General features: G+C 37.1%; 1 protein-coding gene across 1 annotated transcript in view; it reads right to left on the reverse strand.

Moving 5' to 3' along the window:
* The window catches only part of ADD1 (adducin 1), a gene marked incomplete at its 5' end in the record, with an annotated part of 31,387 nt that extends 16,516 nt beyond the window's left edge, over nucleotides 1-14,871 (reverse strand). The window contains 9 exon segments of the mRNA XM_084266867.1: nucleotides 2,884-3,228; nucleotides 5,965-6,141; nucleotides 6,522-6,620; nucleotides 6,744-6,887; nucleotides 7,843-7,992; nucleotides 9,368-9,448; nucleotides 12,155-12,306; nucleotides 13,389-13,551; nucleotides 14,677-14,871. Of these exon segments, the coding sequence (XP_084122993.1) occupies nucleotides 2,884-3,228; nucleotides 5,965-6,141; nucleotides 6,522-6,620; nucleotides 6,744-6,887; nucleotides 7,843-7,992; nucleotides 9,368-9,448; nucleotides 12,155-12,306; nucleotides 13,389-13,551; nucleotides 14,677-14,871 (1,506 nt within the window).
* Nucleotides 14,872-19,128: the final 4,257 nt, after the last annotated feature.

Genomic DNA, 19,128 nt, shown 5'->3' on the forward strand with positions numbered 1-19,128 from the left:
AGTTGATCATGCATTATACATAGCAGAGAACTGAACCAATGATTGCATTCTTCTATTCACTCCTAAGACTGTTCTAAAGGTCTTTCTTAAGTAACAGAAACTGTACCTTCAGATATCATTACAAATACCAAATTCACTCTTAAGTCGAGCTAGTAACAACAACAGCAACTAGAGAGCCAGTTAACTTGCAAGTAACTTCCACCCAAAACAATGTAATTACTACAGCTATGTGCAGTTTGGAGGTTATGGAGACTGAAAGGTTTTTAAGTTGATTTTCTGTGCACTTGACCACACTGACAACTGCACCGTTCCATGTTTCTAAAAACAGTCTACTTCTCACTTCATGAAGTGACATACTAATACAGGAGTACAAAAACTCCAATATTATTTCATATTTTTAAGGACATTATCAGAAGTTTCACAATGAGTTTGTATTTGTTTGAAAAGGACATTATACCTTACCCAAGTAGACGTACAGCAAGATCTAAGACACAAGCTCTAAAACCCTGTTACTGCCACTTTTCTACACTGTGTATTTTTCACAAAATAGCATGAGAGAGACAGAGAGATCATTGATTCAATCCTCTGATACTCAACAAACATCAAAGCAAACTTAAAGCATAAGATGACAGAAGTATGAAAAGCAATGTGATGTCACTAACCAGGTTTAGTGAATGAGTCTGTACTGTGAAGCAAGAGTGGGCATCACCAAAGTTTTGCATTAAAACAAGCTACTGCAGCAAAATGTTGTTTCCAGAATTAGTTTCTGCACAAATAAATAGCTGTATCAGCACAGCAACCTAAAGGAACAGTTTGGTGATGTCGAATATTTTATAACTCATAGCTTAAAAGGTTACAAAAATATCCCAAACACAAACTTTAAGCGCTTCATGGGTTCTTCATAGAAGGTTGCTTTATTTGATCAGTGCATTTACTATGGAGCTCTGTCTAAATTGATGCACAACTAACTTTTTATCTTGATATGTTCATCATAGACGGTGTCCTAATTTCCAATCATTATTGCATAGAAAATGCACTGAACAGTAAAGCAAACCTGTTTATAGAGCAAATGCTATGCAGTTTTTCCTGGGTAACTTCAAGAAACAATAAGAGAGCCAGAAACTGTCAAACTTCAAAAGCAACAGAATTTTAAAATGTTTTGCAACTGTAAAGTAAAAAATGGAATGAACATGGAGCTGTGAAATACTCACTGATGATAATCTTCTCAGATAAAAACTACTCCAGCTTTTTATTAAAGATAGTTTTTAGTCAAAACATATATAAAGACAACCTCAACATAACAAGCTACTTTTCTTTAGGTTAATAACAAGCATTTAAAAAATGTAAATACACAAACCTGTATACCATATGAAATTTTCTATTGCTTCAGTATATCATTAAACAAGACTAGTTTCTGAGCAGGAATTCTGCTCCACTCTTTTGATGGTAATTTCAAATATAAAATACTACCTACTTTGTGAGCTAAGGTTGAAAAGCACAAACCGCTCCAAACATATACACAGCTTTAAGCTTTCTCCCAATCAAGGCAAAACTACAGCTGAGTTTAGTAAAATGTTGCTAGTACAAGCAATATATTACTTTCTTAAACCAAAAAGAACACCACAGAGATAGGAAACCTCTGTTTTTTCAGGGATTTCTGCATGTTAACACTACATATTTTAGCACACACATTGCCTGAGCAATCAGTCCATAGAAGTATTCAAATCAGAGAACTCTGAATTTATTCAGAGGTGAAGCACAGTTTTGTAGGGGTAAAGAACTAGGAGGTGTTCTGAGAAAAATATATACTTTTTTCCTTTCCAACAGTACTGTTTTTTTGTTTTTAAGACTCACCTGTAACCATACTACTACATAATACCTCTACTGAAATACTACTGAACTACTATAGTTCTCCTTGAAGTCAACCGTTACAAAAGCTTGTCTGTGTGCAAATCCCTGTCTACTTAGATGCTCTGCATCTGCCCAAGAAAATATCAAAACCGCAGTTACATACCAACAGCTGCTGATGTCCATTTGAAAGCATTTGATACTTTTCCTTATCAATTAACATATCAGTGCAAAGTTTAACTGTAAGCAGCATTGATAAACAAAAAAAGCACCAGTTGCAGAATCTATCGATTAGTGCCTGCTGATGGCCTGAGCTGCACTTTAGTCATGCCGCACCCAGTTGATACTTTAGGAAAGACTTTCCGTTTATGGCCATCTACTTACATGCAACACTACATGCAGAAGGCAGCTGGTTGTGAACACTCAGAGGCTTTGGGGTAGACAAATGCATAGTAAAGAGGACAGGAAGAGGAGGTGAGAAACTACTGAAGAAAAACTGCTTAAGGAGAAAAAAATGCCGTAATTATTTTGAAATCAGTTCTACCGTCTCGTACATAGAGGGGGTGGCAAACCCCTTGCAAATTAAGGTTGTATATGTAACAGAGGGTAGAAACTTGATCATTGTTATATATTCTTCTACATAAGTACATTGAATAGTTAGTTTCATTTTTGTTTTAACTGAAAAGCTTTCTTCATGCAGATAAAATTAGTAGATTCCTAGCAGTTATCATTTAAGTGCAGAACCTATTCAGTCAAAACTATGATGTCATCTGGTCATTAGCTTCAAAAGCCAAAAGAACACTGGAGGCTCCAAAGTCTTAAGCAGTTTTAAGCATTAACAAGCGAGATGATTTTTACAGCTCACATCTAATCAAAGCCAAATTAAGGGGTTAGTAAAACACACTTAGATTTTTTTTTATATAAGAAAGAAGAAAAGAATTCAGAGAGCAATCTTTTCTTCCCAAAGCCTCTAAGTGCCAGCCACCCCAAGTTGCTCTACATCATCTAACTATGAACAGTAAGGTAGGCACAGACCAAGCAGTTGGTAATACAGCTTGGCACGCAGACACCGGACGAGAGAGACTGCAGCAAGGGTTTCACGTGATCGTGTGTAATGTTCGTCCACACCTTAGTCTTCGACTTGGGACTGCTGCCATTCTGCCCTTCTTCAGAAGCATCATCCCCTCGGCCAGAGTTCAGCCACCTTGTCTTCTCTCGCTGCTGTTTCTGAAAACTGTGTCTGAGGGGGGAGCAAGTGCCTGATTCGCCATCACTAGTGAAGGAGTAACCTGTGACACTAGCTGGAATCTCAACATCACTGTACTTTTTAGATTTCTCTCTCAGAGCAGGGCATCGATACGGGTAGCCGGTTCTGTAACCCTGCAGGAGAGCAGCAGAATTAGTCTTCTGTAATTCTAAGTTTTTCAACAGACAACTGAATTTTGGTTTAATCAACATCTTTAATTGGGAAAACCATTCTACAACACAGCCTTTACTTGCTGTTCACCAGTTATGGTGGACAATGTCACATCAAAGGTGGATAACACACAGTAATGAGGCTACATTAACATCCTTTCCAATCTAAGAAGCTTCTAAACCACTAATTTAAAGAAGTCATCATTTTTGGTAGACCAAACTTCAACACACAACTTTGTATCAAACTTTTATGAAGAATTTACAATAGCCCTGCAAAAAGCCATTGAGGTCATCAAGAGCAGTGCTGTGGATCTGCCTCTTCTCATATTCAAGGAAAAAAATTACTACCTGGGTAATTACATGTCTGACAAGTTTTTAAAAACTAGTTTAACAACCAAATATTCCAGGGCCACATTCTAACACCACCACAGTACCCTTAAATTCACACTACTCTTCTCAACATCTGCATTGTAGAATGGAAGACTCATATCTGAAAGTTTCAGTTCCCTACAGGATGAAAGTATGTCTTCAAATAGTTATTATACCATTAATAAATGGACAGTTACTTGCCAGCCTGCATTTAATCAATTCATTGTGTTCTAGCAAGTTACTAAGGAACCTAATTTAGTGCTCTACCACACCAGCACAGAAGATAAAATCATAAATCTATATGTACATTGTGAATTTCTTTAAGAATGTACTTTTCACAGCATTTCTGAACTAGAGTTTTGTAAGTTATACCTTAGGGGAGATTTCACTCCAATGCTCAAAACAATGAAGATTGATTGCTGTAACTACATACATAAAAGCATATGTTTTAGCAACAGCCATTGATTAAATTATCAGTCCTGCCCTTTCTTTTTTACAGTTCTTCCTGTGGAAACAGTATATGATTAAATTGCAACAAGGCAAGCTAAGTTTGAATTTGGAGAGCATTTAATAGTACATGTACTTTGTTGTTATTGCCTACATATATACTTCTTCAGAAGAGCTAATCTTCCCTGCTAGGGTGAGCGGGGAAAAAGGTATATTGATGTTTCCTAAGACTTTTCATGGATGTCTCTGGAGTTGGATTTAACTCCAAATACAGAATAATGACATCTCTTTGCACCATATTCCAGCTACTGACTCACACTTTTTTCCTGCAAACAAATGTTTCTCACAACTCTAAATCAAAAGGTACATGATTTGTATGACACAAAGTGTAAGGCAGATAAAAAGATCTCTTCTGTGTTCTAGTATCTAGAATTCAACAGTTTCTCCAGGAAGTTTCCATTACCAAACTTTTTGCTACATGGCCCAAAGAAAAACAGTGTAAAAAAAAGCTCCCAAAGCACTCAACTTCTTTATAGATAAAGCTAGTTGCAACCAAACTTCATCCCTGAGTCTGCAGACTTTGCTTTCTTTGCAGAGTTTCCATGCATTAAGCACTTCTAAGGCATTATCTTAGCTGCTGCCCCATCTTGTAATGATCAAAGTGCATCTTGAGTAATTACTTTCCACCTAATGTAGTTAACTACAAAATACAATATGTGGCTGTTTGTAACAGTAGGGGCCTGTATTGGATGACTGAAAGCTCCTTTCTATTCCTATGTTCCTAAGTGCACAATGCTATATCCTTTGTGATCCTGCTTCCTGTTTGCAGTAAGAATCAAACCCAAATGTTCTCTGGAGAAGTTGAAATCCAATTGAATCTACCAAATGAACCAGGCAGTAGTGATAGAGGGAGTCCATTGCCCATACCCAAAGACTTAAATCTCATTATTGCACACTAAAATCAATGAGAACTTTTCTACTGACTTGAGACTATAGTTGATGACTTTACCTGATACGAAAATTTTAGATATACAAATTACTAATGAAGTAGCCTGAATTATTTTTCCATGACCCTGATTGAAGGGGAAAAAAAAACCCAGTTCTTTACTACATAGTATATATGATACATAACATTAAGATATCGCCATTGGTGTGGACCCTGTACATGCACCACATGACCAAGAATAACACAATTAAGTCCACAAAGGAAAAAGATTAATTAAATCACAAATCATAAGTCTATCTAATAATTACATTGACTGTATTTTTTTTAATATGTTCATTACCACTGTCTACAGTCACCACTGGGAGCCTTCTGACAGGCATCATCTTTCATATTAAAGCTGGCAGCAAGCATTGGTAGCTGCTCAATCATTACAGATGGGGTTTTACTGAAATCACGTTATCAGAGGACTACATATTTCAAGTGTCTTTTGCACTCTTCCAGGTTCTAAAAGAGGCTTACAGAGTCAAATTATGGGGGACACTACACCTGACAAAACATTAACACTGTTACATACTTTGGGAGGGGATGGGAACAGAGAGGACAAGATAGACTAAAAAGTAACAAGCACCATAGAACTCTGATTTTAAAAGTGCCTAATCACACAAGGAAGCATTCTGGATCTCACCAATTCCTAACAGGTTACGAATACAGAATTAAATCTGCTATCTGCACAAGTGACACCCTAAGTATTCTGTTACTTAAAGACATTTTTCATGTTGTCTCCTCCTCCAAGGGCTGCTTGTTTCTGGGAAAGCACAGGCTGTATAAACAATCCCAAACTACATGCAGCCCAGTCTTCACTAATGTTCCTTACTGAAGCTTTTAAAATATTTTATACATTATCATATGAAACAATTAGACAAAAGTGGCTGCCTTACCAGATTATCAAGCATTCTCATAAGAGCTTCAAATTCTTGTTCACCAATCTGCCATTTTGGATGGGACACAGTACCCTCACCTGCTGGGGACTCAGGGGAACGAGACTTGGCTTTATACTTTCCAGGATCTAAAAGCACTAAATTATCAGGTCCACCTGCACTGGCCAGAGTACGTACCTTAAAAACAATAAAAACATTTTTTAGTTTCCTGGGGAGAAGGGGTTTGTCACACAGTCCCCCAAATAAATCAATCAATCAATCAATAAATGAGCAAAACAGAAGACATCTACTTCCTTTCAAAGTAAAATTAACATATTTGCATAAAATTTAAGACTTTGAAAATATTTGTTTTAATAGGTAGTATGTATTAAATCGATAGTTCCAACACAGTATTTAAATTTTGCTACTTTTGGATGTCCTTGCATAATCTAACAGTTTCACAGATCACTGTGAGAGTTTAGATCGAAGAGCTTAACCAGTAAAGTGCACAACTATTCATCTGTTTGCAGGTTAATGCAGCAGACTCTTCCTATTACATAACATAGTAAAATTCTTACTTGAATCTCACAGGCAAGCACTAGATTGTGAATATAGTAGAAAGCCTCCTCAACTGTCTCTCCAACTGATACTAAGCCATGGTTTCGGAGAATAAGGACCTAGAGAGACATTGAAAAGAGAGGTAACATCAGTAAATCAAGTATTTCCTTGCTCTTCATTAAATAACATACCTCCCCCACCCCCACACATACTTGTCATTAATTCTAGATGTAAACACTGACCTTGCTTTTAGGCCCCAAATTTTTTTGAATAATCACTTTTTCTTCATCATCCACTAAGATACCATGGTAGTCATGATAAGCGACTTCCCCGAGAGAAAGTGCTTCAGGGGAAATTGGTAGGAGACCACATTTCATCGCAGAAACCTAAGAAATATTAAAGAACTAACTTAATTTCTTGCAAACAAAAAACCTGGAAAAAAGAATTAACTTTTTTTTTAATATCTGGGTCTGTACCAGCACATACACAGTGATCTTAGAGTCCATCTCTAAATCCTCTATTTTTCACAACTTTTGGATTGCATACAAAAGTCACATTGATCTTGGGTCTGACTCAGAATGGCTGCTTTTACATGACATCAACATCAGTATGAAAAGACTCAGGGGAAAAAAAAACAACCACAAAAGAAACACGCACCCCACCCCCACACCCAAAATCCACATCATCCTTTATTCTTTACACTCCACCCACATGATTCTCCTTCTCAAAAAAAAAAAAAAATCCAAACCCAAACAATGACAAATTTTGACACAGGAATTTTACACCACTGTGGATAAAGCTACAGAACATTTTAAACATTACTCTATTTCACAGTTTTAGGAATTGGAAGATTTATTTTTAAAATGGTTGTATTGCCACTGTTAATCTGAATGTGAACTTTGAATACAGTCACCAGATGAGACTCAAAAAAACTAAAGATGCAAAACTGGCTTGTAAGCAGTTGTTCCAGTGAGAGGTATCAAAAAGGTTTTAGATATTTAAGAAAACCTTGATAAATTGTGCTCTTCAAAACCAACAAAACATTCTAAAGCTCTTACAACTCACTGTCAAAAGAGATGGTCTTTTGTGGAAAAGGACAAAGAAATACAAAGTAGGTATTTTCCAATTATAGAGCTCAATTTACTGTCCGACCACTCACGTAACAACCAATTAAGTAGGATCTTACTGATTCAAACAGAACCACATATTTGAAGGCAGAGTTAAAAGGTTTTGTGTCCTTCAAAAATAGAAGCAAATCTATGATAAAGGGGGACCCACTTGCTTTTGAGTTGGGTGGGCTGAGGGGAACAGGACAGATGACAAGCAAAAAAGCATGCTTACCGCTGCCCCTGCTGGTGTATGGATATGAACAATGCATTTAACATCCGGCCGAGCTGCGTAAATCGCAGAGTGCAAAGTAAAACCAGCTTGGTTTACACCCAGGTTCGTGCTTCCACGATCAACAACATCTCCCTGAATATTGATTTTAACCTGGGAACGAAAATAATTAGATTCATAAATCAAAAACTGCCAAAACCTGATGTAATTCAGCATCTACCACTGAACCTCTAAACCCGTGTTTCTTTCAGTATTTCAGCAAGTATCAAAATATGCACAATAAGGCTGTAGGTAGGTGACCAGGGCCCTGCCTCGAGCTTAAGTTGACTGAAGAGGACATCAAGAACTACTTGAGATGACACAAGAAATCGCTGCGTGGGACAGATAACAGTGCAAGAAGCTGACAAAAGTTATAGACAGTGCTGTGACCAAAGGCTGGATTTCAGAGTTACAGTGGAGTTTGTGTAAGAAGCCTGCAAACTTTACAGATGCCTGAAGAAGAGTATTGAGACCCTCTGGGGAGCAGTTTCTGGAAAGGCCAGCACCTAGGTAACCATACCACTAATACCAAGTAAGGCTGGGATTGTCCAGGTGACAATAATATATATATCAAATATGGATATGGATGCCATTCTGGATATTATGCCATGCAAAACTGGCAGAAAATGGGAAAATCAATTATTCACATGTTGTTGAGTTCAGAGAGAAGGTCAGAGAAAATGGAGTTTCCAAGTGAAAAAGGGAATAACAAGCAGGTTTAAGTTTTCTCCATTCCTTCTCCTATACCTTTTTCAATTAAAATTTTACAGATTGTTAAGGTGGACTTATGTAGGAAAGAGTCAACATTACAGAGAGCTGAAGAGGTGCAGTAGGATCTTAAGGTGTAAAGAGCAGCACAAGTTTGAAATGTTACTACTACACACATACTTATCTCACCTCTCTGTTACCTTCTGCTTACCTTCTTGCTGGGTGAAAAGAACAGTGTGAAAGTTTCTATTTTGTTTCAGCGCAAGAGTCAGCCCTGTTAATACAAGCTGCCTTCAGCAGTATTGTGGACTACACTGAAGATAAATGCCCACAAGATCATTTCTACTAGCTCACAGGGGAGTTGTATCTTCAAATGCAACCATTAGATATCAAAAACACTATTTATCTACACCCTCAGCTTCTTACATCATTAAATGATGACAACTAAAATCAGTCACCTGACACAGCTTCTTGAAATTGCAATTGATTTCCATCACTGATATCTGAAATACATATTGTTTCCCTCAAAAAGCCTGTAGCTTTCAAGGGCAGGATGTGAACAGCTACCCAAATGACCCGGCTCTTTACAGCTACATCAACTGGAGGACACCTGGTGGTGAACATGTGCAAAGGAATCTCCATCAGAGCTACTGCAGCTGTGCCAAACCCAACCATCATCAATGAAGCTATTCTATACATGTAACACCAAGTAACAGCCACAGATACATAGAGCAGATTCAGCTATTCATATTCACAGCTATGAAAAACAGTCAGTGCTTACCAGACTAGATGCAGTAACTTCACTATAGAGGAGTCCAAAAGGTACAATGAGGAAGTGCTCCTGCTCAGAATTTACTCTGGCCTAATGATAAATCAAGAGGTAAAAGTTATTAAGAATATTTTATTAAAGAACACAAGAAGGCCCAAATCCATGAAAGTCACTTTCTCTTCCTGAGATGTTATAGGCAAGTATGCTTATAACAACATCTGCAGTGACTTTTATATAACCCTACAGCAGACAATCAACATACAACACAGTTAATGAACTCATATTGACTAAAAACAGGTGGCAGGTACACACCAGAGTCCTTCAAATTGGTGGAAGGTAATAGTAAATGCTTAGATCCTATGATAATGTCAACTCTATTATTGTGCATAAAAGGAACAAGACTGAGAAAAGTGAGGAAAAAAAGACACTGGGTTTTTTAGAAGAATGAGTTTAAACTTCACCGTATTTCTACTCTAGCAAAAGAGAAGGTATGATATAGAAAATAGAAGAATTTGGCCCACACATCTAAGACATCTGGATGCTAAGAAAGGACTTCCTCACTGATACGGGTGCCCATGGAAGATCTAGGAGTAGTACAGCATGCTTGCAAGTTTCCTACCAAGTATCCTGAGCCCCACTTGCATGTTTGGTCTTTTGTCTAATTCACACAAAGGGGAGTTTAGAATACAAAGCCAATTCTGACTTCAAACCACTCCTATCTTAGGATGCATCTGTTTAAAGCCTGTAAAATGAAAAGTTAAGGACAGTTAATTATACATGTCAATGTATAATTAAAAGGCCTTAAATCTCCTACTGGACATGAGACACCTCCTTATTTTGCTGAGTCTACCCAATTTTTGTGTTTGGGTTCTTGTTAAAGTTCTTAAACTTTACTTATGAGTTTTGAATTTCTGTAAGATGCAGTTACTTTATGCTCCCACATGTCTTTTACTACTTGCAACATTAATAACATAAACATACATACTTTGACATAGTTCTAGAGCAAAGAAAAGGTTTCTAAAATGAGTAGCAGATCAGTCATTCAAAAAGGTAAAAAAAGAAACTTAAAAAGCTCAAATGTAAGATAAACAAGCAGCAAGACTCATAAGCCACCTTACTTCAGTATTAGATCCAATAAACAGCTCGTATCCTCAAAGGCAGCCAAGATGGGGTGAATGATTTGTACCTTCAGTAAACCCATATTCTCAAATTCTGCCTAACCCTAGAGGCATCCAAGTTTACTCTGCATTACTGTATTTGACATGAAAGATCTTGATGCTCTGTAATTCTGCTTCTGCCTCAGGACTACAGCAGTATGAAGCATTCAACACACAGCAGCTATTAGTGATTAATAAGGATCCAGAAAAGCAAAACATACTCTACTTAACTCCCTGATATGCTCAGATTGGCATACACTCTCATATCCTTGCAATTCCTTTCCCCTCTAAAACACAGGTTTACACCCCTCACAGAAGGCCATATTTTTTCCTCTTACTTAAGTGCATAGGCAGCTTTTAACATGAATGCAACCACCTAGTAATTAGAGCATCCACTCCCAAAAAACTGAAAACCTTGAGTCAAACTCCAGCTCTGCATGAAGCAGTAGGCATCGTTACTTAATACATGGGTACATGGAACAAAGACAAAAAATTTCAGTAAACATAACAGCTTCATTCTCTACCAGCTTCTGAAAGTAAATTGTATCTATTAGTCACCTCTCAGAATGCTATTCATTGGAGGAGCTTGTAAGACAGATGAACTATGACTTGCGATTGCTGCTGACAAGCCATCAACCAAGAACTTTCCAGTACCCTTTCTTTACACTAGAAAGCCATCTCCAAACCTGCCTGCCTAATAATCTTTTTACTGCATTATAGTTCCTTTCACAAAATCAATTCTCCTGCCATGTCTGAAAAAAATCAGGGGATGGCAAAGAGCTGTTTACAAGAACCATTACATTGGATATGTTCCCTTACTAAAGGAACCTAACAATCTAACCAACACGGTCTTGATCATATGCCTACCCGTGCCATTTATCATCTTCATGGGTTCACATATACCTTCAAATCTCAAAAAGCAGCAATAATAAATGTTACCATATTTGTTCAGACTGCAACTACAACAACTGAAAATACATAAAGGACAACCTCTACTATGTAGAATGAAACAATTCAGCTCTGTTGGGAAAACAATTGACTGGGTTGCACACCACAGCTGTGACTTTACTCATGAGACTCATGCTGATCATTCTTCTGGCATATAACACCTCCTTGATTTGACCTCCTTGTTATTTTTATGGATGCCAGCAATTACTCAGTCACAAGGAAAACTGTTGGCACGCTGCATTAAGCTAAGTAGTTCACTCATGGTCAGAAATACTATGGTTTGGTTTTTTTCCTCAAAAAGGTTGGTACATTGAATTACAGAATTCATCTGAGTGACTAAGAAGATATTACAGTACTTACCATGAAATCTAAGACAAGATCTTGTAGAATAATACATGCAATTCGTCAAACCATTGAAGATCCTAAAAGACTGAGTCTTTCGGGAGTCTTAATTTCATCATAAAAACTTTTACGTACACTCTCTTAAGACTCTATTCAGACTACAGTAGCTGATATCCAAGCTGTTCCAGTTCTTATTCTTGAGATGCAATGACAAATCTCTTCACTATTATACTACTTTCAATACCACTTTGCTTCTCTTCCACACAAAGCGAAAGTGGCAGATGGGGGGAGGGAAGCAGTTCTCTTGTATGTTAAAACAATTGGTTCAGTTATCTGTTGATTCAATACTCACTGTTATATGATTGTAAATAAGCTGGGACCAGCCAAAGAGATCTGCTAATCTGTAGAAAGCTGCCAGTTTACATCGTAACAATTTCTCCCCTTTTTCATAAGCAATGGAATCTGATCCTCTCAAATCATTCACTGGTGTCACCATGCCAAGACCTGAAAAGGTAAAGGAGTAAAATAAGCACAAACGGGATTGCATTCAACATCTGTTAAAACCAAACAACATGCACCACAGTTAGAGTGGTTGTTATTACTAGATTATATTAAGAAATTTATAGCAAACTAATTACTATAGTGTCATGATTTATACTATGCAAAGATAATGACAGTCTTCACCAAAGTCATCATCTTCAGTTGACTCATCATTTGTTTCCTCCTTTAATATTCATTAGGGCTAAGATGCCTGTGCATTCCTTAGCAAAACATTTTTTTTCCCTCTCTCAAACTAACAATTGTCTGTAAAATACAAATTTCATTGCTAGCAGAAAAATGAGACCCAAATATCCCGTTTTTTAGGATACATGATTTGGTATTCCTGAAAAGGAAAATGAATCATAGATTTAAAAAGATGAACATAAGTAAACAAAGCAACATTAATTACAATCTAAGGAGAGAAGGATTATAGCAAATAATTACAAATATTTTATTTCAGGTTACAGCACAGTTAGAAATGTGGTTAAAAGTAACTGTGATACAACAGAACCAGGCCATGCTACAGCATGATTTTAGAGCACAGGCAAGGATTTATATTATCTTAACACAAAGCTTGTGCATATATGCATTTGTACATTTTGGGTTTTGTTTTCCTTCTTTGTTTTGCCTGCTGATGTTTGTCTACAGCATCACAGAAAACTCTACAAACAATATCTCAGTGGCAAAAATAGTTTCTAAAGACCTTCACTGATACCAGGCTACTAATGAGAATTTCATTTCCCCGAAGACAATCCACGTGGTAAACATTAGCAATATTTACATCTTTAAATTTTTACTAGTGCAGACTTGAGCTTACTTTTCAATTAAGATACCATACATGAAATGTTTTTTGATGTTAATTTTACACATCAATCACATTGTATATCACTGATCAACTAATGAATTCATTTTATGTTTGCAATGTGCCTGTGAGACAAACAGGATAGCATTTGAACTTCACAGCACTTTTCATTTCATCCACAGAGTTTTCCATGTGAGCCTTTCAAACAGAAAAACCCCACTGTTATAAAGGAGAGCACACTCACTCATGTTCAGTGCAGCCATTCCGCCCTGTGGTGCTGCGGGGTAGACATTCGGTACGTTTGTTGTCATGAAATCCGCGATCTGCTGTAACGCCAATAAGCCTGTTGGGTTCTTCCCCTTCTTAAATTGTTCCTGAATCATAGATTCCAGTTCTTCACAAAAAGCCTAGCAATAGGACATTGCAAATCGTAAAGTACATGCAAACAAACTTTGGCCTTACATACACAGCTTCTTTTTAGCACTCGGATGGAAACACCCCAACAACTCTTCCAAAAAAACCCCAAATAGCTGGAGATGGAATTACTGTAGTTTGAAAATGTTGCACTCTGCAGCTACAATGATAGAAGTCTTTTTTTTTTTTTGTGAATGAGAAGTCCAGCATTCTCTCCAAGTAACATCAAAACTCACAGAATCTACTAACAGGGAACTGAAAGCCAAGAGGCATCCAATGTTTAAACAAGAGATAGTCTGCTGTTTTCCTGGGTGGGGTTTTTTGTTGTTTTGACTTACAAAAGGGAGAAAACAAGGTTTTTGGTTTTTTACTATTGCTGATAGCTACTGTCTTTGACAAGAACATTGGAACTTGTGCTGAAAAAGTAGTATTCCAACCATTAAGTGACTTGAAGTAAAATGGGTTGATTTCACACAGGAAATACTGTAAATATACTCCTGGTCTTAATGAAATCATGTCATGAAATGTTTTTATTTAAAGTCACTCATCAGTTATTAGAAAACAAACAACTGTTGTAAGAGAAATTTTGTGTACTTTCTCCCTGAGGGAAACATCTTTAATACTGCATTCCAATCATTCATAGTTTATTGTTGTGCACTCTTTCAGAAGAAGGTACATAATATTTCAGATGCTAGAATCATGCATGAAAAATGAGCACAGGAGAGACCTGCCTTGTACAAACAACTCTTAGAAAAAATACTTATGTGTTCAATGAATACTAAATATATGAATGAGGAGAAAAAACTGTCCAACCAGGACTAGACGAACAATATGAAAAAGTGTTGACAGTTACACAGAGGATTCTGAAAGCAAGACTGAGAAGCTGCTTCATGAGCAGACAACAAAAATTCAACTGAATAATACAAAGAAAAATCTGGCTACAGTTAGGATACTTCAGAAGATACTTAAATCTATCCTAGCTGAATCCAGGACAAAGGCCAACCAGAAAAAAAAAGACTAAATGCATCTACGATACTACAATTCAAATTCCATAGGTATATTAAAAATAAAGGGATTAAATTTATTCACTTTAAAGACAAAGCATTTTCTTTTCTTACTGGGCTTTGAAGAATCATGGAGACTCTCTTCTTCTGTTCCATCATGTTAAAATCCTGGCGAAGATCTGGTGCCATATTCCTCTCTCTCAAATAATCTGGATTATTTTCATCAACTCGATCAAAATACCTCTCTTTATGAGGGGCTGTTGTTGGAGGTGGTGAAGTCACCACCCCCACACCAGAATCACCATTCATAGCACAGTTTTAAGGAACCTATGATGAGGGGCAGAGAAGAGGAATAAATAAATCCAATAGGGAAATAATTAAGGACTTCATGAGTGTTTCTTCTTCTGAGAAACAGCTCAGATCCATCTAAAACTACCATGGCTTCCCAAACGCAGAATCTGTGTTTACACAATTGGATAGCAATATTTTAGGAGAAAAGAAGATTTTAAAATACAAGATTAGAGAAGCAGGCTAACATATATGCAAAGTCAAATATTCTGTATATGTACACCCAAGACAAAACTAATACAACAGTTTCCATTTAAATTATCTACACAGCTTGATTTTTCAGAAGCATGGAAGTCCTTCAAAGCTTCTCACAGACAATGACAGAGAAGTTCAAGACACATGATGCCTAAACTCATTGGTTTTGGGTTTGGTCCTGTTTGGGCTTTTTTTTCTTTAAACTAAAAAAATCCAAAGCAGATATAGTGAAAAAAGCCTGTACAGGCCAGAATTTAAATCATTACAAAAAACAGGATATTACTCATGTTCATTGATATGAAGACTCAACCCCACCAAAATATGCTCAGATTACAAACACATTTGTGGAGACAAACTCAGAAATGCTGACTCCACAACTTGAGGCATGCTTTTATATTGATTTTAGATTCATTCAACACCACGCACATCATGACATTAGCATGTGCTTTTGGGAATCTGGAAAGAGCACACACAAACAGAACCTACACTGGCCAAGGTTCATTTCAGTTTTACATGTTGTACATCAGCAATTGCATCTATGTACCAGAAAAGCTGAAAACTCAGCTGGTATTGCCATACATATCCTTCTTTCACTCATGAGAACTCCTCTGAGTAACACTACCCCAGTTTCCTCAGCAGAGCATTATAACCTTCATTCCAAAATCACTTTTTAAAAGCTTTTTTTTTGATTCCTGATTCCTGATTTGCTGACATATCAAATTAAAACTAAGCTTTTTCAGAGGATATTTTCTTTGTATATCATACATGATTAAAAAGGCATCACTAACAAACTGTAGTCTAACCCTTAATGGCTTGTTAGTTTCAGCAAAACGCAATTATTGACATTTTACACCGAAAATACGCAAGGTTGAAATCCCCTGCCACCCTGACATTTAGCAACTTCACTAAGAAAATGAGCCAAGAAAAGCTAGTAGGTCTTTTCTTGGAGGTGGAAGAACAGATAATGAGAATAAAGTAGCAGAATCTAGCTCTCAGGCCCAGTAAGGTGAAACAGACTCATGTTAATAACACTGATTTAGTTTTGGGATCACCACAGTTAATAACAACCCTGATATAAAGAGCCAGTTTCATTATGCATCTTCAGTTTTCAACGAATTAGTACCATTAAAGACTGCTGATATTATCAAGCCATTGCAATTCTTTTTGCTATGATATAGGGAAGACTCTATGTATCTTCATTTAATTAATGATTAAATGTCTTCATGTTAGAACTAGTAACATTTTATACACTTCTCTATTCTCTTACTATTTTTAGATTTTTCATACTGTACAATCTTGTATATTTTAATTTGATTAGAAATTTACTTGCATATTTATTAGCTAAAACCACCACCTCATGTGAATCCACACAGAAAAGGTACGTTTACATAAATTATTTTGAAATGCCGATTGTTAAAATCAGTGTAGTGAAGACAATTGTCTACTTCAAGACTTAAGAATTAAAGACGAGATCTGCTAATTCAGATGTTAGAAACCGTTTATTTCAGAATGAACAAATCCCTGAACACAGACAGCTGAACACAATGAGCAAAAGATAACGACTTCCCTTAACTCTGCAGTTAAGGATACTACTATCAAAATCTGTGTTAGTGCTTAAGACTCTCTAGCTTTAGATCCTCAGTGATTTCCACCCACTAAGTTGCTAAATAAACACACACAGACACCTCTGCACTGTTTAAAGTATTTAATTTTAAACCAATCACTTTAGGATTTAAAAGTCAGTCTTAATTTTTTTTCCTCCCTGTACAGTAAGCACATACATCCCTGTACTGTAACTTCTTTTAATTACTAGCTTTTCTCCAGGCAGGAAGAAATACAGTGTATAGTGAGAAGAAATAATACTTTTACCTTCCTGGAAAACCTTTTAAAGTAGACCTACAAAATTTCAAGCGAGTGAAGTTGTGGTAAAGGAGCCACTTCTCCTTTGGCAGCTTCAGATCCCTCACACACAGCCTCTCAAAGATCTCTTCCTCATAACCTCTAGCCTGTCAACTACTGATGATAAAGGTATTGATTTTTTAATTAGAAACAGATGTGTTTGACAACATTTTGCACAAGCTGTTGAAATTGATTTATGAGTTTCCTTGGAAGACCCTTTGGGAGTAAGGCATGATGAACTCCCCAGTAAGAGCTTCAGTAATACAGATACCAATAAATAAAAGGAATCTGAACAGTTAAGCTGAGCACACACTGGGGAATGGCCAATGGTTCTATAAAATGGAAAGCCACACACAAAAAAAAAAAAATCACAACAGGCTGCCTAGACAGTAGAAAGAAAAAATTAAGATGTCTTCACACGCACATGTCTCCAGTACAGACAGTTCCTTTCCAATGTTGCATACTACAGCCCCCAAGTAAGATAAACTGTAATGTCAAAGGACTTTTTGCCATGATAAGTGTTTTTATGTGAGAGGCTGTTCTAAAACAACTGTGCCAGAAAAAGCCACACCCTTAACTGAAAAAGCCCTGGCTGGAAAGCATAAGCATGTAAAAAGCCTTTCTCTGTGAGGCAGCTATTTTCAATTATAAAGAGGCAGTCAGAGGGAACAGCATATATTACTGTGAGGAGGGGGAAGGAATAATCATAAAACCCAAATCACATTTCACAGCAACTGAAGCAATCAGATTAATTTTCTAATTCATATGCACATATAAACACTAGTAATTTCAATAAACCGCCACATCAAATGAGAGCCACCAAGCCAAAAACATATTGTATTTATCACGTGCATGTGTACGTGTACACAAGTACTATAAACAGGCTGTTCATTAAGTACTTCCCAGGAAAACAGCTTAATAAAATTTATAGCAGATCATCATATACTGTTTACAAAACAAAGATCTGAAATTAGTAGTAATATCTTAGGTTACTTTTATCTTTCAAAATCCTTTTCCTCCCCATCGTCTTCTAACTCAAGAGACTTTCGTCACAGGATTCACCTAAGAGGAAGTGGTGTCACAGCATTTAGTTTAAACAAAAGAAGGTGGGTTTAGAACAGGAATACCATAAAACTGTTTACATTTATCGTTCAGGAAGAAGAAAAAACTCCGTTTTTAAAGAGTTTACAATCCTTAGTACTGAATCTGGAGAGTTAGATCACGCACATATAGTTAAATTAAAAAGGTAAGACAGTGACTACCACCCAATGTGAATCTACAATAGCTTAAGGGAACTGTGTCCAGTTCTGGGCTCCCTGGTATAAAAAAAGGCAGGAATCTCCTGGAGAGAGTCAAGAGGAGGCTACAAAGATGATTAAGAGCCTGGAGGATCTCCTCTGTGAGGAAATGCTGAGTGAGCTGGGGCTGTTCAGCCTGGAGAGAAGACGACTAAGGAGGGACCTTATTAATGTTTATGAATATCTTAAGTATGGGATGCAGGGGAAATGGGCAGCCCCTTTTCAGTGTCTGTGGGGACAGGACAAGGAGCAATGGCTGCCAGTTGGAGCACAGGAAGTTCAACCCCAATATGGGGAAGAACTTCTTCCCGGTGAGGGTGAGGGAGCCCTGGGACAGGCTGCCCAGGGGGTGTGGAGTCTCCTTCTCTGGAGAGATTCCAGCCCCATCTGGACACCGACCTGTGCAGTATGAGCTGGGGAGCTGCTTTGGCAGGGGGGTTGGACCCGATGAGCTCTCAAGGTCCCTTCCAACCCCTATGATTCTATGATAAAAATTCCTAACCCTTAAATCTAAAGAATAATAAAAAATAACTTAAACACACCAACATCATATGTGGGCTGAGATCTCATTGCAGATAAAAACACATTTAAAACTTTAATATTGAACTAATTTCAATCCCTGGAAGTTGGGACAGACCTAAGTACTTCGACCACTAGTGGTTTATAGGTCAGTGTTTCTCATCCAAGTCATCTTCATGAATATTACAGGGATCCCAAGAAGATTTAAAGTGTCTCTGATACACACTAGCAGGGAACAGCTAACTACATTTCATAGAGGAAATGAATTTTTGCAATCACTTAAAGGCTGTTTTCATTTTCCAGTAAC

Source organism: Gallinula chloropus, assembly GCF_964237585.1.
Source record: "Gallinula chloropus genome assembly, chromosome: 7".
NCBI lineage: Eukaryota > Metazoa > Chordata > Aves > Gruiformes > Rallidae > Gallinula > Gallinula chloropus.